This window comes from Anastrepha obliqua, chromosome 1 (assembly GCF_027943255.1).
Source record: "Anastrepha obliqua isolate idAnaObli1 chromosome 1, idAnaObli1_1.0, whole genome shotgun sequence".
In the NCBI taxonomy this organism is placed as follows: Eukaryota; Metazoa; Arthropoda; class Insecta; order Diptera; family Tephritidae; genus Anastrepha; species Anastrepha obliqua.
In genome coordinates this window covers 119,632,002-119,654,275 of record NC_072892.1, presented here as the reverse complement: position 1 = coordinate 119,654,275, position 22,274 = coordinate 119,632,002, and the positions used below count along the sequence as shown (strand labels likewise).

The following is a 22,274-nucleotide window of genomic DNA, read 5'->3' as shown; positions in this document are numbered from 1 at the left end:
CATGCATGCGCATGATATTACAGGGGCGAGGAGACGCAGACGGCTAGACACGTAGAAAACGACGCGGATTTGTATAGTCCACGTGTTCCAGTTAGAACAGGTATGTATTGATAAATTTTTATAAATATACTATGTCAAATTTAGTATCTATACGAAGAAATTAAATATCAGTATATTGTGATTATGAAGGATCTATCTTACACAGTTCACAGGCACAGTTGAGGAAAAACTGCTGCATCGGGCACTTCCATTAAATTAATAGAATTTTTAGAACACCAACTGAATTTACAAATGAGTAATGACCGCTATATTTCAATAACAAAATCAGGAACAACGATAGATGCCGTATTTTCTCGCTATATATATATAATGTCGCAATATTTCCCAGCGTTCTTTGAGCGTATACACAACCATTTTCGTTCAGCGGAAGAATAAAACTAATTTTCTGTCGAATCTGATGACAGCTAAGTGTTACCATTCTTCAAATAATACCTAGTTCAAATCCGTAACGGTGGATGGCGGGCCTTGTATATCCTATTTCAGTTAGCACAAACCGATTGTATCCACTGCTGCTATTGCAGCATCAATACAAAATGTACAGGCTATTGAGGCATCGACTAATGTACAAATTTCAGAAATAAATGAATAATAATATTATCCACTATTATTGTATGTCATTTTATAACAAATCATTTCAATCCCCATTAAAATATTCCCCAGAAAGTAAGAAGTTTCACTTCTTGACCGTTATTTTTGCTCTCAGAAATAACAATTTGTTTCTGAGTTTTATTCATTTTTGGCAGATCGAAAACCTCACATCGCAGCTCAAAAAGATATCGCTATCGATAACTATGAGAATATAAATGCAAACTGTTATGACATTTCTGTTCGGTATTTTGTACTTTGAAAAAAATATATCTGTTCGCAAAGTTCAGAGAGCACTGGTTCTGAGAGCATTATCGGTCCTTACATTTTTTTCAAAATGAGAAGGAGCTGAAATGGAAAATACTGGCAGCAAAAGCAGTTGCTCACTGCCCACCTTCGCCTGCGAATGTGATCATCTGTTAGAATTAAAGAAATTATTTCAATATTAAATTAATTTTAAAATAAATTTTTAAAAATTTAAATGAACTGAAAAAAGGGCAAAACTTTGACAAAGAGTAAAATTTAGCACAGAGTATTTCAAAGTAGTCATCTTTTGTAAGAAAAAATGAGAAAATCGAGGGATATGTAAGAACAATGAATAAAACGAAAAATGTATTTGCAAGTAAAAAATATTAAGCCAAAATTCTACAATTACATTACCTAAACAGCTGGTTCTGTCAAATTCAATGCGAGTCGAGGAGCGGTGTAGCGATATAGGTATGTATGTACGCCACCCTCTGTACTTCATCAATTGTTTTTATTTTATACTTATTCTGCGTTTGAATAGCATTTCAGCTTAGCAAGAAGCGATGGCGAGATTACCAAGATTTAAATTTTCATGCCATTTTAATAATTTTCAAATATCTATAACTATTGAACGGATTACTGAATTAAGCAAAGTTTCGATGATTTTTTTATGCAGAATTTTCTCATCCTTCAAATAAACATTTTTTTTTTCTAAATAAATTTGTTTTAGTTTGTTACACGTATTTTACTCCCTTTTATCTGTGCGATTTTTTTAAGTACCCGAAACTGTTTTCCAATTTATAATCTTTCAACTTACCAAAAGGTATTTGGGTACAGCAAAGCATTTACGAGCTACAAATAATTAAATTAATCTAAATCGGAAGATTTATAATTTTTGCAAATGGCGTCGTACGTTACTCATATTTGACACTTGTCAAATAGACAGTTGCAGCATACCATACACTCATACAAGCAATAACATTAGGCAAGAATAAAGATTTTCATCACTCAAATATATTCATTTCAGTAAACAACTTATTCAAAAACTAAATAGTTAATTTTGCGCCACCTTGTATGATATATGCCTTACCCTCTGGCAATACATCAGCTCCACACTGATATATATAAGTATATAATTTAACTGATAAATCTTTCTCATCATAAATCTTTCACAAGAGTATTTAATATTCCATTTTTATGGTAAGCAGACATTTTTTAGGGGTGTTAAAGGAGCAGTGAACCATCTCCTATTCAACAGTCAACCTCTCCTACACGCTGGTACATCCTGTCGATAACAAACGAAGCACTGACGACCGAATATGGGCGGTATAACCCCATAACCACTTGGCTGAACTCCAGCTCTACTGACGTAGGGCTGACAACCCACACAGCGAAAACTTATTGTCATGAAAGCTAAACAAAAGCCTCGGATAATGTTATACGTTTCATCAAAGCGCAGCGGTTAAGATGGCTGGGTCACATTACAAGAATAGATGGACGCGAATGGGCGCAGGAGAAAATCGTAGAAGCCAGAGCGTTCAACACTAGAGCAAGAGGAAGGCGAGAACGAGATGGACCGATGAACTAGAGGACGACATCAAGAAACTTAGGATAACGAACTGGAAAAAGTCGCAAGCGTTCGAGACGTATGGAGGTCCCACGTGCAGCAGGCCAAAGCTCACAAAGAGCTGTAGAGCCAAAAGATGATGATGATGAGACATTTTTTTAATAATTTTCTTTTTTATAAATTTTTCTTTTTTTTTTTTTGGTAGCTGATTTATAGAGTCCGGCACTCGAAGTGTAAACAACTTCAGACCGCTCGCGCTGATCTCACACCAAAGCAGCAACAAGTCAGACTTTAGAGAGAGAAGTAGTTACTTCGCTTTGCTGAAAGCGGTCAATTTCCGAACATTGTGTTTTCTAATGGGAAAAATTTTCAAATTGAGAAATACATAAATTCCCAAAACAATAAGGTTTATTTGACCGACCGTTCATACGAGAATTTGAGTCATCGATTGGCCACCAGGAGGCACGACCCGCCACAGGTAATGGTTTGGGCCGCTGTAATAGCAGATGGGCGCCCATCAATCATTTTCATCGAGCCTGGCGTCAAGGTAAATACGAAATATTATCGGGAAAGTATTCAGGAGGTTGCTTTGAAGCCGTGGGCAGACAAAAATTTCAGTGGCAGACCATGAACGTTTCATCCGGACTCGGCACCGTTTCACAAAGCTCTGGTGAACCAAGAATGGCTAAAAACAACGTTTTGAACTACATAGCGTCCACACAATGGCTCTTAAATTCATCAGATGCGAATCCCATGGATTATTCTTGTTGGCCATTTTGGAGACCAAGATCCGAACTAAAAGATCCACCAGTCTTGAGGCGCTGAAAGAAACCATTGTCCGCGAGTGGGCCAAAATACCTGCAAATCACATTCGGGCAGCTTGCGATTCGTTTCTGGGCCGCCTCAAGGCCATAATCAAGGCCTTGGTCATATCGAGCAAAAGTAAATTGATTCTTAATTGTGTATTACTTCCACACATTTTTTACTTTGAATTGAATAAAGTAATCTTCCAAACTAAATTTATGACCTTTTTAATTGGTTACACTTCGAGTGCCGGACCCTGTATTGGCATACCTGATGATGACTCATGGCGCAATATTTTCTAATAGTTGGTGCGCTAATTATGCTCTCACATGGACGTCCAAAGAGTGGACGACACATGGAAGACTTCGAAATAATAATCCTTTTTGATAGTTCTCACGTAACGAATTACTGCTGCATCACATTGCGAATGCGTAAGTTTGACCACTGTATTCCCCCCTTTGATCACTCACAAAATTAAAATAATGCTTACCCAATAAAAAAAAAATTATTGCTAAAGAAATTTTAACTATTAATTGAAAACTATAAATGTTGCATGTTTTGAGTCCACTCTTAAAGTTTAAAGTATGCACAACAGAAAGTTTCAAAGGTTTATTTTATTGAACTTTAAAATCCCATTTTCGCGCGCCATTTAAATTTTAATCAGCATAAATTCTCTGAAAATGTTAATACATACATACATACATATGTGTGATTAGGTAAGTGTTAGGGTATTATAGTTACTGCAAAAAAAGGTGAAGGAAACAAAATAATAACAAGAACGTACCACTACATAGTATTACGAAAATGTGATAGGAAGAAAAATCGAGCTTTTAATGTTACCCAAGAAAAATAACACTTCCAGAAAAATCCTATTAAACTTGGCAGAATGATACTCTTACCTTAGCATATCCACGTAAGGTGCAGCTAGGCACATAAACAAAAGTAAGCGAAGTGAAAAATAAGTAGTGCGAAATAAAAGGAAAAACGAATAATAGACGAAGTTGGCGAAAGCGCACAGGAAGATCGTTTGACATGCACCTGAAAAGTACAGAGTCAGCAGCAATTACCTTTAACGAGGTGACTTCAAGTGCAACGCTACCAACAACAGCGAAACTTGGAAGTATCCTCAGCAAGTGAAACAACAACAACAACCGGGCTTATTTTACGTGTTTTTTTCCTTGTTGGTACTGCATCCGGGTGCGCCGAGTTGACAAAGTTGCAGTTGCAAATGCTCTCGAGTGCCCTTTGCCGTGAAATGTTGTTGAACAGAAGATTTCACTTGACGGCGTCGCCAATTATGGCGCTTGGCCGACAGATGTGGCAACACTGCAATACCCGACCTAAGAGTTCGTACACAGTTAGTAGGTATGTACGTGGAGCAGATGACTTGAGTTGAATGGAAAATGATAATGGTTGCCGCTGAGTGAATAAGCGAATTTGTATAAGAAATAGTTAAGTAGCTTCCTACAAAATAGCGCCAAAATTCAGGGCTCTAGGTATTAAGTGCTTTGCGTGCAAGGCGGCGAGACAATTTTCCAAGTGCCAACTGAGTTTATGAGCCAGAGGATTATTGCATTATGCTACTCAAATTGGCGATGTAATCGTTGTCATTGTTGATGTTGGAAGAGTTAAATGCAGGTCGCGTTATTCTGATGGGTTTTTTTTATTTTTTTTTGTATATTTGAGAGAATATTACAAAACACTGCCTTTTGGTTAATTTTTTTGCAAAACCGGGAAAATTGTGATTATATTTTTGGTAATAAATAGCGAAGAATAAATAATAACTAAGGCTTGAAATGCATAGTAAGAGGTATCAAATAGAAAGGGTTACCGGGAAAGTGCCCTTAGGTATTTAAGAACATTATTACATAGGACAGCTAAAGTTTTCAAAATAATTTACAACATTGCCTTCATACAGAATAGTCTTCCACGTCCATCGCTGCTCAAAGTGCAATCAGGTGAAAAGAGGTTGCTCTCTGGAGATAATCTCTCAAGAGACATTGTAGCATTTTGAGGCAGTTAATGCTGAACTTCGTAATGATCTCTCTAGCCTTAAACTGGAGTTTGAGCGTCGTGTCAGGGCAATCTTTACAAGTAGGCAGGATTGGAATGAGGGAAAATCTGTACCGAGACTGTTACCTCGGTCTTCACTGACGGCTCCAAGAGGGAATCGGGAGTCGGAGCAGAGGTTTTCTCTAAATCAGCCTTTGCGATCTTGCAGGTATGCTTAAAGAGTCCCGGTGGTCCAGAAATTAAAAAAAAATTGATTTTTTGTTTTTTAATGTTTCGAAAGTATAGTACATATGTTAAAGATATACTGCGAAATAATCATACGAAAATTCCCAACTTTATAGCTTAGACAGCTCATTAACTAGGTAGAGAGCGGTCCGCGTGCTGTATCTCAAACTTTAGTGTTGTTAAAAAAATAGTATAATAAAACTATTCAACCGAACCGTTTGAAATTTTAATACGTTGAAAAAAACAAATTGAGAAAAACTGAAAAAAACGATTTTTAGAGTGTCAAATTCGTAACCGCGCTATTTTGTCAAAATTTTTTTTATTCTAGTAGCAGGACATAGCTACAGTCATATTGATTAATCATTTGTTTGGGTTTTAAATATCGTTTTTCATTTTTTTATTGTAAAAAAAAGTTTCGGAAAATACCCTAAGTTTTTGAGTTCTAGACCACCGGTACCCCTTAAGGAACGTGAGAGCGAGGGAGATATTAACATTTTTTCCTTTAATCAAGCAGTGGTCAAGACTCTGACGACGCCATTGTGCAGAGCGATATTGGTAAACTTGTGTAGGAGGAGATTAAATCTTTTGGATGTGCAGGTACCATTTTTTTGATTTGGATTCCAGGACATTCATGGGAACATTGAGGGAAATGAAATTGCTGATAAGATTGCCAGCACGGGGTGGACTGAATTGGACTCAGAGGTATCCCACTCAGTCTTCGGCATACCCCTGACTGTTGTTGAAAGGGAATTGTAAAACTTATTTGTCAAGAAAACACAGATCAGACGGAGCTTAATTTCTTCGAGTGCTATTTCGAAAATCCTATGGCCCCAGTACAATAGACGCGGAACGCAGATAGTTCTGACGACCTTTTGCGATTCAGTTTCGAAGCTTATAGCTGTGTTTAGCAGTCATTGGTTGATCGGCTTTCACGCAGAAATGCTGAGTTTACCATTTAACCCGCATTGCAAAAGCTTTTGGCTAAATGCCCAGTCTTGGCAGCCAGACGATTAAGGTCACTAGGTGGTGTTTTCTTCGACAGCCTGGGGCAGTATTCCAACCTAAGTCCCATCAACCTTCACTGTTACAGCAACAGCTGTGTTTGGTTGTAGATATATTCTCATTGGAGGTCTCAAATATGTGCATATAGTGTAGTGAATGTGTGTGTGAAAAATAATTTTGACTCTCTAATGACCTTTCTGCCTTCTCCAATAAAGATAAAGAGGCAAATCGAATGGTGGTGAACGAGGGCAAAACGAAGTATCTTCTGTCATCAAACAATCAGTCGGCGCATTCGTGTATCGACACCCACGTCACTGTTGACAGTTATAATTTCGAAATTGTAAAAGACTTCGGGTATTTAGGAACCAGCACTAACACCTATAACAATGTCAGCCTGGAAATCCAACGTAGAATTTCTCTTGCCAACAAGTGCTACTTAGGGCTAAGTAGGCAATTGAGTAGTAAAGTCCTCTCTCGACGAACAAAACTAACACTCTACAAGACTCTCATCATGCCCATCCTAACGTATGGCGCAGAAGCGTGCACGATGACAACATCCAATGAAGCGACGCTTGGAGTGTTTGAGAGAAAAATTCTGCGCAAGATTTTTGTACTTTTTCACGTTGGCAACGGGGAATATCGCAGACGATGGAACGATGAGCAGTATGAGCTTTACGACGACATAGACATAGCGCAGCGAATAAAGATCCAGCGGCTACGTTAGCTGCGTCATGTCGTCCGAATGGATACAAACGTTCCAGCTCTGAAAGTATTCGATGCGGTACCAGCTGGAGGTAGCAGAGGAAGAGGATGGCCTCCTTTGCGTTGGAAAGATCAGGTGGAGAAGGACTTGGCTTCACTTGGTGTGTCCAACTAGCCCCGAGTAGCACGAAAAAGAATACGACTGGCGCGCTTTGCTAAATTCGGCCAAAATAGCGTAAGCGGTTATTCGGAAACAAAGAGGCCAAAACGAACCGTTCATGAGACAGCTAATTACTTATAGCCTTTCTAACGTTACCCAATTTATGAAAGTCAGCTCAGGAAATTTTGATTTATATACAATTTTAGTACCTCTTGTTAAAGACTTTTTTAATTTTTGCCACCTCCCTAACTTATGAGAAAAATTTCAAATTTTTAAACCCATTGTCGTCTGTTGGACCTACGTGCAAAATTTGAGCGAAATCAAAGATCATGTGGCAGAAGCTTTCTTCGACCTTTATAATATAGAATAAAATGTGCTGATATGTACATACATACAATCATATATATATATATAGCTATGATAATACGAGTACTACGCTAATCCTCCTCTAAACCTAAAATTAATTAGTTATGATTCAAATTGTTTTATTGACGTCCATTCATATCCAGTAGGCTAGAAATCAAATTCAAACCAAGAACAACATACCTACCATTTTGTGCTTCCTGCAGCTAGTTTCACTAATGAGGTTCTTATCTTTCACTCAGCTCGACCGGCAAATTATTGCTTATTGTTGAGTAATCATGCTTGAATAGATAACCCGCTGTTTTAGCGGAAACTAATTAATTGCATTGGAAATCAATTCTGCCAGTACACTTGCATACATACATATATGTTTACACGCACACATATACTCGTATCCGTAAATTTCCATAGTGAAAACTTCTTTTAATCAATTCCCAGCTAGTTATCTATCCCATTCATTTAATTCAAATTCCATCATTTACATAAATCACTAAACAAAATCACAGACGTATCAACAAGCGCTGGGTAATTTAAATGCTAATTTATGAGCCGCGTTGGCTATAAATTTAAAAATACTTTAATATTACTATAATAGTACATAAATGGATATACATATGTATACGCACTCTTACTCATATGAAAATCTGAATCTGTAGTAACCTAGTATTTAACTTTATCCAGCGGTTAGGTATGCAATTCAGTGGGTGCGCTATTTTTTGCAATATTTTACTTCAAAACATGCGAAAGTTTGTCACATATGAAAAACGAAAATCGCTAAATTTTATTTCTGTGGAAATATGTAATATGTAGACTAAATGGGAAATAATTTACAAGCAAAACTGGCCAAGTTCGCTGTTGCATATTTTTTTAAAAATTATTATTGAATTATCACATTTAATAATTAACTCTTCAACGCTAATAAATGGAACCAGGGCACTCATATTATCGAAGATAGACCATGTATGGCCTTCCCATTTATGGTAACTGTGCGAAAAGCAACATAAAACTAATTTACTCAGCTTACGACGCGGCTAAAATCCCTAACAAAATTTATACTGACGGAAGCCGGCCTCCCCAAAATTGAAGAGAGATTCACGACGAATACGAAGGAACTTATACCTAAGCTATTTCTTTGCTACAACAGCGCTTTATATGAAGTAGTGTCAAATCGACAATTGCACTGTGCATCAATTACGCCAAAGAGATTGGTATCACTTCCGAAGCTGCAGCGCTCCTTCGTGGTATTACCTTCGCTGAAAACTCTTTACCGAAAGCAGTAATTTGCACGGATAGCAAATCAGTCATTTACCCGATAATGAAACCAATGAACAAGACGCACATCATCTCCTGTATCCGGAGCAAATTATTAAAGACCAGCGAGCGCATAAAACTTTTGTGGGTTCCAGGCCATGCAGGCATAAGACGGAACAATCTAGCGGACGAACGGGCTAAACTCGCTGGTAAAGAACCACTAATAACTTTCGACTATATTTCGAAAAAAGACATATACAAATTTATATATCACAGGCACTATAATGCACAAATGGTCAATTGGGAATCCTTTTCCCATCATTATATCGGAAATAATCCAAACAGGATAAAACCAAACTACCCATTAAATTGCCGTTGCAACGATATCAAATCATTTGTCCGCCTTCGTCTAGGGCAGACAATAGCCACACATTCCTACGCCTATAATGGTTTCAGCTTTCCATGCTGCCAACACTGTCACTCACCATCTTTAACGGTCTGCCACCTACTCGATGACTGTCCACATTTTGAACAAATCAGGAAAAGTATCTTCCGAAACCAAGGACCTTCTACACTGCTAAGAACTACTTCCTCAGAAAATATATCAAAAATGTCAGAATTGCTAGTTAAATCAGGACTGAAAAAATTGATTTGATGTTTGTTCTTCTACCATAGTTACTATATTTTTACCATAGTCTTAATTAATTAAGTTTTCTAGTCTCGTTTTACATGTAAGACCTTTAAGCTAACTATCTGTTACTTTTACATCAGCGAGCCGAAGGTCATGGCAGCCAGTGCTCCTGTTTTACGTGTAAGAATAATTGTATTATTATTTCACGTCTGTAAATAAATAAATAAATATCACATTCATGCACCGATCAACAACTATACGAAAGAAAATTACGTGATACGCCGATCGTTTAAGTGGAATCGCATTGAAACCAACGAACGCATCGTCACTTATTTTAATTCACAATAGTTTTCAAGTTCCACAATGCTTGTGATCGTATTTTTAGGTCACAATAACGTGGACCTGTCAGACCTGTTGTAAAATTTAATAAATATAAATAATATGATATATAACGGAGCATAACTTTTTTTATTTATGAGTTCTAGCGAAAGTGATGGATATAAAAAAATAGTGCGGAGGCTTCCAAGTGAAAAGAGCAACAAAGAGCATTTCCAAACATAGCGTAAATATGTAAATGATTAATTATTCTGGCTCATTTACTCATTTTCCTTGTAGATTCCTGAAACGGTTCCGCCTGCTCAAAGAGGTTTTTGAATTTTTTCTTTTTTTTATTTTAGCCGTCGTCGGTCTTGGCCGATACCAAAATGTTGCGCCAATCGCCTCTGCATTGCGCGCATTGACATCAGTAAGAAACACCTAAGGCGGTTAGGTCGTCGTCAACCTGGTCTTGGTGGATATCGAAAAGAGCACCTGCTTTGCTGGAGCGTTATTGTCCATTCGCTCAACGTGACCTAGCCAGCGCAACCGCTGAATTTTAATGCGTGCACCTCGTACATTTTGTGGTTCCATCGTATTCGACATGCATCATTCACGCAAATTGGATCATAGATATTGCGAAGAATGTTTCCCTCGAAAGCTCCTAATAACCGTCCATCGATGTTCGTCAATGTCCAGGACTCATCGCCCTATAACAAGTCCGGGCGGATAAGTGATTGCTAGAGCTTTCTGTTCGTGTATCGAGAAAGAGATCTGCTTTTCAAGTGCCTACCTAGCCCAAAGTGGCATTTTTTGGTAAGGGTTATTCTTCGCTGGATCTCTTGCCTGACGTTGTTGTTGATGTTAATGGTGGAGTAATTGTCATCCACCACCTACTGTCAAATACGCGTAGACTTTTTGGTTATTGACGCAAGGTACTTTGGATTGCCTTCCTTTACCGTAAGACCCACTCGAAGGAATTCGTTTTCAAGACTGGAGAAAGTTTTCATTGACTGCCCGCTGACTAATGCCAACAATGTCGATATAATCAGCGTACGCGAGCAGCAGCATGACACTTTTCTAGAAAATAATGCCTGAGAAGTCGATGTTAGCGGCGTGATTAATTGTGTCCATCAATTTAATGAAAAATCGCATGGTCGCCTTGTATGGAATCCCGCTTGGTTTCAAGTGGCTCCGAAAGATCTTTGCCAATTCTCACTGCGCTGATGGTGTTTGTTAGGGTCATCCTGCAAAGCCGGATGAGCTTCTCTTAGGTCTTCTCTATGATTTGGCGTAATGTGAAAATCTGGTCGATGGTAGATTTACCAGGCCTGAAACTACACTGATAAAGCCCAATCAGTTTGTTGACGAGGGGTTACAGCCTTTCACAAAGTACGCTTGATAGAAGTAGGCTTGTATGCGATACTGAGGAGGCTTATCGCACGGTAGCTGGCGCAGTTCGTGGAGTCCCCTTTCTTCTGGATTGGACAGAGCACGCTGAGATGCCAGTTGGTGGGCATGATTTCATCCAACCATATTTTGCCTATGAGTATTTGCATACTTTTTGTTAGATCAGCACCTTTGTTGTTCCTAAGCCGGGCAACAGCTCTCAAGACCTAGTCATAGTCGGGTGGTGGAACGTCGACACCGTCTTCAGAGACTGCACTACTCTGATCAACTTCTTCATTGGTGAGGGTGTTCGCGTCATCGCCGTTTAGTAATTTTGAGAAGGGACTCCTCCATATCATCAGCATGCTATGTACGTCCGGTACCAGGTTTCCGTTTTCATCCCTGCAGGAACAGGTCCCAGTGTTGGAACCATTCTTGTTCTACAGGATATAAATTTAATGAAATCAGACGCCAAAGCGGTGCCTCCAGTGCTACAAATGGCAGCCACTCTTTCAGTTTTGGCTAGCGGTGGGTACCAGCACGGTGTTGGCACCAAGTATTTCATTGGTATGGGCACTGTTTCGAAGTTGGCATCCTACGCTCTGAAAGAAATAATATTGAAGTTATGCCGCAGTTAATACGGCTTCCGCCAGAAGATTCACTTGGTTTGTGAAGCAGTATAAAATACCAAGAGGTAAATACACCCTACTTAAGTCTTAAATTGAAATATTACTAATTATATGTAACTTTTAGTTATAGGGTGCTTCGATGGCGCTAGAAAGAGTACGAGTGCGAGTGGTTCGAGCCCAGTTTACTGAAAAGAATAACCGATCCAAGAGGGGACAAAAGGAATTTTTTGGGGTTAACTAACTTCTACTCGCATAAGTTATGAATATATATATATATATACATATATTTACATTTACAAATATTATATACCTAATATATATATGCATGGAGCATACGGTGTTTAGGTCAATTTGAGAGCTAAACCAATTAGCTTTTATTCTGAGCTAAACTTAATGAAATTTTATGCATTTTTTGCACAACATTAATTTATTATGTATCTATAAAATCATTCAATAAAATTTCCACTAGTTGCAATAACCTCGATCCGGGTCTTGAAACTATTGCATGCTTGAATCAAATTCATATTAACCATAACTAGATTAATTGCAGCCTTCAGAGAAGAAATAGTGTTATGAGAATGTTTGTTGGTTTCACGCTAAACTACGCTCCACACGTACTAATCCAGGATATTAAGGTCTGGAGAGCTGGACGGTCATTAGTTCGGTGTTATGTAGTCATGGAAATTTTCAGCCATCCAATCTTGTATCGCCTTCGCGAGCAGGTAGGAGATGTATGGGTTGTCACCGCGTACACTAACAATCCAGATTTTCGCAACTGTCTCTCCAGAGTTTCGATGTATTCAGAATAATTCACTCAAAATCCTTGCCGTAAATCCTTCTGTTTGTATGCATTGTCTACTCATAAATCATACTTAGTTTCGGGGAAAATTTCAGTTGTTAACGATGGTGTGGGGAGCTAAGGGAACTCGCATTGCAGCCATTGCATTACATAAGTGTGGGGAAAGTGCAAATGAGATTAACGAATTGCTGAAAAAACTTAATATTTCGAGAATTTTTGTCAAACGTCGGAAGTGACAGACAGAAAAAGAAGTGGTCGTGCTCCACGCGGTTCGAACCAGTGCAGCCATAAAAGCCGTTCGAGAAAGATAGGGAAATGAATGTATCGACCAGATCCATGTCAAGACTAATTAGAGACGACTCTACATGAAAGTCTTTCGTCGCTCAACTGATGAGCTTTTGTCAACGCGTTCGAAGCAACTTAGACTCGACAGATGCAAGCAGCTTCTTCGGTGGCACGCGGGCAATTGCTATGAAAATATTATTTTTACAGATGAGAAAATGTTCACTGTTGAATAAGTTGTTAATAAGTAAATCGGCAAAATCTATATAAAACTTCTAAGTAAGCCAAAAATGTTGTTCTAAGAATTTAGGGTGGCCAACACCCAGCCTCCATAATGGTTTGCTGGGAAGTGCCTTATAAAGGCGTTAAGGCCAGGGTAAAAGTGTACAAGGAGGATGTTTTAGAAGACGTGTTGGAGCAGTTGAGCAGTACTGTCTAGCAAAATTCTGCTCCAAGCCATAAGGCGAAAACCACCCACCAGTGGCTAAAAAGGCATACTTCTGGTTTCATAGCCGCAGAAGATTGACCTCTGGAAGTCCAGATCTGAATCCAGAATGTGGTCAGAATTGGAGAAAATGGCCTATCGAAGACCTCACAGAAATTTGGGGAGTCTGAAATAATATTTGGTTCAGGCAGCGATGTCAATATATCAGGTCAGTCCATAAGTTCGTGTGTTTTTAAAGGTAGATTTAAAATTAATAAAAAAGATGTTTAAAGTATTTATTAATCAATAATATATTTTCCTTCATTATTTACAATGTCTTCCCAACGTTTAGACACATTTTTAATTCCCTGCTCAACAAATTTTTTGTCCTTGCAGCCAAAATACGCTTCGATATCCCTTTTTATAGCTTCTTTTGAGGAGTAGTTCTTGTTACTCATATGGGATTGAAGTCCACGGAAAAGGTGATAATCACAAGGTGCAATATCCGGAGAGTATGGTGGATGTGGCATTAGCTCCCATCCGAGCTCGTTCAGCTTGCCTAATGTTTGCCTCGCGGTATGAGGTCTTGCGTTGTCGTGGTGAAACAAAACTTTGCGTCTATTCACTAAAGGCGGTCGATTTTTGTTAAGTGTCTCGTTTAGGCTTGATAGCTGGTGGGAATAATAATCAGCAGTTATCGTCTGGTTTGGTTGCAGAAGTTCATAGTAAACAATACCGGCCATATCCCACCAAATATACAGGAGAATCTTCTTGGGGTGAAGGCCATCTCTAGGGGTCGGTTCTGGTGTTTCATTTTTATCCAACCATTGGCGTTTGCGAACAAGATTATTGTAAAATACCTATTTTTCATCACCAGTAACGATACGGTTAAAAAAACATTCATTTTCAAGCCGTTGCAGTAGCTGAGAACACACATTCACTCTCTGCTGAAGGCTGGCGACGGAAAGTCTATGCGGAACTCATTTCCCCGCTTTGAAACCTTTTCCACCTGAACCAGGTGTCTGTGAACTGTTCCATGCGATGAATTTAATCTCTGGGCTATCATATCGACTGTCAAATTTGGCTCAGCCTCCACGAGTTCGAACAAGGGGTCGGAGTTAAAGACTTCAGGACGACTAGCGCGTGGGGCATCCTCCACGTCGCAGTTACCACTTCGGAGTTTTGAAAACCACTTTTGCGCAGTCCTTACACTCGCGGTATCCTCTCCTTGAACAGTGTTTATTTCTGCAGCAGCAGTTGTTGCATTTTTACCACTTTTATAAAAAAAATACAAAATATGCCCCTTATACGCGTTCGAAGATTCCATTTTATTTTTTAACAACACCTGCTTCTATCCGCGATTAAAATCACTTTTTGAATGCACAATATATCAAAGAAAATATAAATAGTTCTGTTATATTCCACAAATAATTTTTCATATGCAAACTTCGTACAAAAGTGAAATTATGGGTAAAATACGCACAAACTTAAAAAAGTTTTATAATTTCATATCTATAATGGACTTAACTTAACTTATATCTATAACTTGTAACAGAACTTATGGTGGACTAAGTATAATTTCCGCTCAAAGGCTTTGTCGACCATTTGGTCGAACTCCTCCTCCTATTTGTGGTATACGCCTTGATGTTGTCCCGCAAATGAAGGGATCTATGGGCGACCGCTATTAAGAAACACTTTTCTATATTAATTGATATTCCATGCACTGAACTCGCGCGTGTATTGGAACCCGTGTATTACAGAATGGTAGTCAGCAAATATAATTGAAAATGCCACAATATTAGCCGGGGAAGCTTAAAGGAGAAATGCGTCCATTATTTCCGATGGTAAGAAGAGCTCGCGGGCGCTTGAGCCCGTATAAATAAGTGATTACCCAATCTGCTCGAATAATCAAATAAGCGTAATGTAAATATTTTATCTAAAAAAATTCGAACTGTTCTAAATAATTAATACATGCCATTAACTACTGTTTACAGTTATATTTCATTTTCTTCGAATAATTATTCAGAAATGCTGCGTTTTCTTAGATTTAAATGTATTTTCATTTCAAGGAAATTAACAGATTCTTTTTATTCTGATATCTGGTTGGTGAGAGTGTAGCACTGCCGCAACTTACGCCATACCGACCAATCGAAACAACCCAAATATCCATCTTGTTTTACGAACGCTTTGCCATCCGTGCAAGACAACGCCAATGGTGTGGCTCCCTCACTCGTGCAAAGATAGAATTTATTTGGTGCCAAATTGGGTTGTGGTTGTTTGAGATTTTCGCCCGTACATGAGCCAACAGTGACATTATACACACAATTGGAACTCATCATAGATAATGGAATGCAACCAGTGACGGTTTCATTGCGCACAAAGAAAGTATCCGTGGGACACGATTGTATGATGGCTGAGCTGTTGTCCGGTAGGCAGTAATAGAATTTGGTACCATCCTCAGTGCCCCATAACTCATCTTCATATAAGCAGTCTGTAGTCGCCTTCACTTCAGCATCGTCGAGGGGTATGATGGCAGCTGTGGTTAGGCAAAAAAGGCATGCCAGTAATGCTAGAGCAACTGCAAGTAGAAAGATTGAAAGGAGTCTTTGAATATATTTATTTAGTTTATTATGTACATTTACATAGATGGAGCTCAAAAATCTTTTGCGTAACAATACATTTTTTACATCGGCAAATAATTTGAACTCAATCCTTATTTGGTATTCTCAAGCCTATGTAAACCTATTTGCCTGCCAGATCCTAAATAATTCTTTTTCATGTAAATATGCATAAATTAATCACTAAAACTAATTCCCTTAAAGATAAGTCAACTTTTATTACTCTTGTGGCCAAGCTTACAAACAGAATAGGGACTCAGAATTTTTCCTATTTGACTATTGATTTGCATTTCCCGTTTTTTAAGGGCATGTATGTATGGTACACAACTTTTGGAATATTTTTTATCTTGCACTACTATAGACTGGATTCCATTACTCTTTGAAGTAGATGGATTCTATTCTGGATAGATGGTTGAAGTACCACTCTGGCACTCCGTTTTGATACTATTATGAGACCTCCGACAGACAGATATCTACAGCCAGCCAGAGCTGTTGATGAAATGGAGAAGATTGCTTCAGGCTGTCGATGAAAGGAGAACCCAGTGACCTTAATCGCCTAGCTGCCAAACCCGGACATTTACAGAGAAAGTGCTCAACAGTCTCCGTCTCTGAAAGGTATCTACAGTTTCTACAATGGAGGTTAAATGGTAAAACTAGATTTTCCACGTTTGTGCCAATCGTCTAATGACCGATAAACGTAGCTAAAAGTTTGAAAGTTGAATGACGTGGAGTCCCCAGGAAAGGAGTGCATTGGTTAACTTGCTCCGACTCTTGGCATTGAAACACCACATTTAGCCGATTTGAAATACTGGGCAATGAGTTCCAATGTGGCTGTCAATTCTTGCAAGATGAATTTCGTAAAGGCTAAAACGGTTGTTGTGCCAGAAACAATCGTTGCTGTGAGTTGATTGACAAAAAATTGATGACGCAAGATCGACATGTGACATATTGCAAGATAGACACATCCTTGGGCATTAGTAGTACCATCATAAATTTAATATTATATGAATATCTGGTCCTTAAGAAGATTTGATCTTGTTGGATACCGCATAATTTGACAATTCTCCGAAAAAGTGCTCGTATCGTTTGGTATAGAGAATGTTGAAGAAATTTAGCCGCGGTGGTTCAAAGCACGTCTATGATATCATGACAGGTGATCTTGGATCTATGCATATGAGCTGCAAACAAAGCAGCAACATATTTCTAAACGAGCTTAATCCAACAAAAGTGCCTCAAAGCAAAAGATCGCCTCTTGCTTCAGAAAATCGGAATGTCGCAACTGTGCCACTAGAGAGACCTAAAATAGTCAATTCTGAGTGGGCCACAACCACATGTTTGCCAAAATTCTCGGAGAATTAAGAAAATCCAACCGTCGGAGACGAAACATCCTTCCCCGAGGCCATGCGAGCTCTCACAAATCAGCTCACACAAGAGAGTTTCTGAGCACTGAAAAGACCAAATTAATGGGTCATACGCCTTACAGCCCAGATTTTGCACCTAATAATTTCTTTTTGTTTCGGACTATCAAAAATATAAGGCGAAATCAACGTTTTTTAACACCTGAAGAAGTTGTTGAAGCCTTTAAATAGTTCGTTTTGCAAGCATCTGCTTCTGAGTGCCAAAAGTGACTTGAAAATTGGTTCATGTGAATGCAGAATTATATTGACTTGCGAGCAGAGTAATTCGAAAAACAATACTGCTATTTTCATTATCATATTAAAAAAATAAAATTAACTTCAATTTAGGTTGGGTTAGGTTACGACGGTTGTCAGTCCGCATGCAGCATGCAGAGGGGCCTACGTAGTCTTGTAGGCTCATTGTGATACAGCTAGCTCGAGCTCAAACTTCCTCTCTAATTCTAAATGTGGGGAAATATTTTCCCCTTTTGGAAAAATTATAAAATGCTGTGGTTGGCTCCGGATGCCAAATCAGCCATACATGCAGGAAACTCACATAAGATTTCCATGTGTTCCCATTAGGCTGTTATATCAACTAAATACATTAGTCTTCTTCTTGATTGGTGCGATAACCGCTTACGCGATGTTAACCGGCGCTAGTTGGACACACCAAGTGGAGCCAAGTCCTTCTCCACCTGATCTTTCCAACGCAGAGAAGGCCATCCGCTTTCTCTGCTATCACCAGATGGTACTGCATCGAATACTTTCAGAGCATATCGGACGACATGGGTCAGCGAGATCAGTCTCTTCCTCTTCCTCATCTAGACAGCTTTTGCAGAAGTCATTTATTTGCACAGCCGTCTACTGGACATGTCTGCCTATTAGGCAGTGCCCCGTTAGAACGGAAATCAGTGTGGTAGAATTTTGCTTTTTTTGGCTTAGCAGAGATTCTATGCGTTTAGCATTAAGTGTCGGCCACAACTGTCGGGAAATTCTTCATGTGGTTTCATTGGTTGCTCTTACAATTTTCGCAAAATTAAGTACTATACAAAGTGGCGCAAAATTAATCTCTTAATTTTACCCGACCTTGCTTATCTATTATATTATATTAGGTTGGTAGGTAAGTAGAAGTGGCAGTCGGTCTTTAAGCCAATTCACTTCGACCGTTGCGGATCCATTGTGATAACTTAGCAGCAGTTCATCTGCTACTCCTCCGCTGATACTGATAAGCGCCTTAAGTTGAACTTTCTGAAACCTGTTTCTCATCGCAGTTTTGTCGAGAGTCTTTCACCAGACTATAATACCGTAAAGGACGATAGATCTGATAATGGTTCTGTACAGCCAGTGAGTGTTCTTCGGAGAAAGACCCCACTTGCGTCCTACGGCAGCTACAGTACGTTTCCTTAAGCTGTGCTCCACATTCATATTCCAATTCAGTTTCTTGTCGACACTTAAATATTTGGCGCCGTTGCCGAATGGGTTGGTGCGTGACTACCATTCGGAATTCAGAGAGCGAACGTTGGTTCGAATCTTGGTGAAAGATAAAAAAATTGAGAAAAAGTTTTTTCTAATAGCGGTCGCCCCTCGACAGGCAATGGTAAACCTTCGAGTGTATTTCTGCCATGAAAAATGTCCTCATAAAAAATATCCGCCGTTCGGAGTCGGCTTGAAACTGTAGGTCCCTCCATTTGTGGAACAAAATCAAGACGCACACTACAAGTAGGAGGAGGAGCTCGCCCAAATACCCAAAACGAGTGTACGCGCCAATTATATATATATATATATATAGGTATACATATTTTTCGAATTACTCTGCTCGCAAGTCAATATATTGTACTTCTGCATTCACTATATACATATATATATATATATATTAGGTCGGGTCGATTTGTGGGAAGGCAAAAAAATTGCCCATTGCTCTGTGAAAATCATATTCTAGGGATCAAAATAAGAAACTTTGCCGAAGGAACCATACCTCTAAAACGAATTCTGATGTCCCCCAATGTGGGTCGAACTTTTTAGTTTCTTTTCTCATGTAAAGGTCAAAAATGGTGATATTTTGAAATGATTGTATGGGGAACCCCCCAGGAGAGTTCCAGGGGGTGTGCCACTGGCATGGGTGGATCGACCGTCCAAAGTTAGTGGGGGTCGGTCATATATTTGAACTCGATTGGCGCACTCTAAATGGGTCAAAGTGGGATTTTTCGTTCGACACAAATTGGGGGACATCAGAATTCGTTTTAGAGGTATGGTTCCTTCGGCAAAGTTTCTTATTTTGATCCGTAGAATACGATTTTCACAGAAAAACGAGCGAGTTTTAAATCGACCCGCCCTAATATATATATTATATATCTCCTATTTCTAGCCTTACACCATTTAATGTTGGCTGCGCAAATTGTGGAATTTTGTATTTCCTCGAAAATAGCACTAATCACACCCAAACCATTATTTAGATCCCCTCTATACAGCTTATTAAGAGCGGTCTGCATTAGATCACCTAGAGTTAAAAGATATTTGCCACATGTGACAACAAATATGTCATCTGCATAAGCAATTACTTTACAACCCCGATCATCGATCATTAAAAGCAGAACGTTGACGGCCAGCTTCCATAGAAGAGGAGCAAGAGCACCTTCTTGAAGCGTTCCTCTGAAAACTGTGCGTGCATTGCAAGAAGTACCTAATTTGGAAATTATTTTTTTTCTTAGGCTACGCATCAGTAGTCTAATTAAGACATCAACTCCAACCTTACAATTACTATATTACATTTGTGAATACGACTCTGGGGGACCATAACATTAAAGATAGCCAGTCGCTTTCGGATAATCTTCCAAACTGAATGAATGGCTTCTTTTTAAGTTCCGATAAATTTTGCCACACCCAAGCGAATAGTGAAGAATTTTGGGATTTAAAATAAAGCTCCTTTGCTCATTTGCCACTGATTTCTTCTTTCGTTTGATATCGATAAAATTTTACTGCTTGAAGTTAAAACCATGCTTTCGATTTTTTTTTAGTAAAGAAAAGAGAGGACTGGTAAAAATCGATTTGAAAATTTTACGTGGTATAGATCGCTGAGCTCAGTTGGTATGTTCCTAACCCATGAATTTCCTAAAATATTGATAGATTTTTCCAACACAACAGTGTTTTTTAAATATTGCTGTAGAGATAGAGTTTTCAAGCATACAGGCCGACTTAGGCAGTTATTGCTTGGGGGCACAGATTTTATAATAAAACTCTCTTTACACTTAAGCTCTGCCACTTTTTTTAACTACCGCATACGAATGTTAATTATAAAATTTCCATATATTTATTATGCACACCTTTTTTCATATTGACACTCGATTTCAGAGTTCAGCACCCACTGAATTTGTTTGTTTTGTATTTCTGTTCTTTCACGCCACGTTAGTCCGTAGTAAACAAAAATTCAACTTGAACTGTTTGCAATGCCTCCAATTTAGCTATTTTATTACTTCTTTGACGATTTTGAGTGGTCTATTAATTAGCTTATCGGTCGTTTTGATTTCTTCCAGCTATTCATTTCGCAGTGTTATCTTTGATTTATTCGGCATTTAAGACCGGAAGATGTTTGCTTGCGGTTTACTCATGCCAAATGCCAAATTGATATGGGAATATTTTGAAATTGTCTGAAGGCATGGGGAGATTATTTGGCGTGATAAAATGTGTCATAATTAAAAACAAGGATATGATAAATCGTTTTCATTAGGCTAAAGCGGTTTCGATAAGTTTCATCACTATTGAGGGAAAATTATTTAATTAGTCAGTGCCTAAGTAAGTAAATCTAATTTCCGGTCTACCACTTAAATATTAGACTTTTTTATGTAACGGTTGTTTATAGCAGCTTAGTACTACTGAAATAGAGGAATAGAGTTAACTTTATGATATACAGGGTCTGTCGCAAAAGTTCCTGGATTGGCTGTATGGTAAAAATCAACTTTTCATTTTCGTCCGATGGTTCAAAAATACTGCTACATTAGACGCTATAACTCAATTTCTATTAAACCAAATATCATACAAGTTTGACAAATCCTGCTTGATGAATGTATTGGGTTGGAGAATAAGTTCATAGCGTTTTTATATTTCCTTTTATTTTACAACGATTTGTTTGCTGTTTGGCAAAGGATAAGTATTCATTGGATAGGAAGAGTTCTTTCTGCTTTACAAAACTATGTTAATTGTATTTTTAGCTATTTAATTTTTTATTAGTTTGAAAGCTTAGAAATAGAATAACGAGGAGGCATCTGCCAAAGCAGGCCGGGACATTTGCGACGCGTGAGGAGCAGGTGTCATAGGTGAGTCTACAGCACGGAAATGGTTTGCAAAGATCAAAAATGGCGACATTGACACCGATGTCACGTCACGTAGCGGAAGGACTTCTGAATTCGATGAAAAACGTCTCAAAGCACGTTTGAAGGAGAACAGTCGCCAAACCAGTCGTGAATTGGCGGAAAAAATGAACTGGGATCATTAAATGATTCTCAATAAACTCCATTCAATGGGATTTACCGAAAAATTCGGAGCCTGAGAGCTTCAGGAGCTCAAGGAAAAAAACAAAGAGAGTCGTCTTCAAATTGCTTCTCAGCATCTCGCCCGCCATCGAGCAAAATGCGTTCATAAACAGCGCTTTTTGTACCGAATCGTCACGGGAGATGAGAAATGGTGCCTGTACATTAGACCGGAGTGAAATACATAAATTTTTTCAAATCATATCGTAATAGCAGGGAAAAGTTGCTACATATCAATACAAATTCAGGAAAAAGAAGAAATTTCAAATCGGTTAATATCTTCCGTTCG

The 22,274-nt window shown here is 38.6% G+C and overlaps 1 protein-coding gene across 1 annotated transcript; it reads right to left on the bottom strand.

Moving 5' to 3' along the window:
- Positions 1 to 15,424: 15,424 nt before the first annotated feature.
- On the bottom strand, positions 15,425 to 20,988 carry LOC129235912 (uncharacterized). Its single transcript, XM_054869986.1, has 2 exons — positions 20,783 to 20,988; positions 15,425 to 16,025 (listed from the first exon to the last, which is right to left on the bottom strand). The coding sequence occupies exons 1-2, from the start codon at positions 20,790 to 20,792 to the stop codon at positions 15,535 to 15,537; spliced, it is 501 nt and encodes a 166-aa protein (XP_054725961.1). The 5' UTR covers positions 20,793 to 20,988; the 3' UTR covers positions 15,425 to 15,534.
- Between the last annotated feature and the right edge of the window lie 1,286 nt (positions 20,989 to 22,274).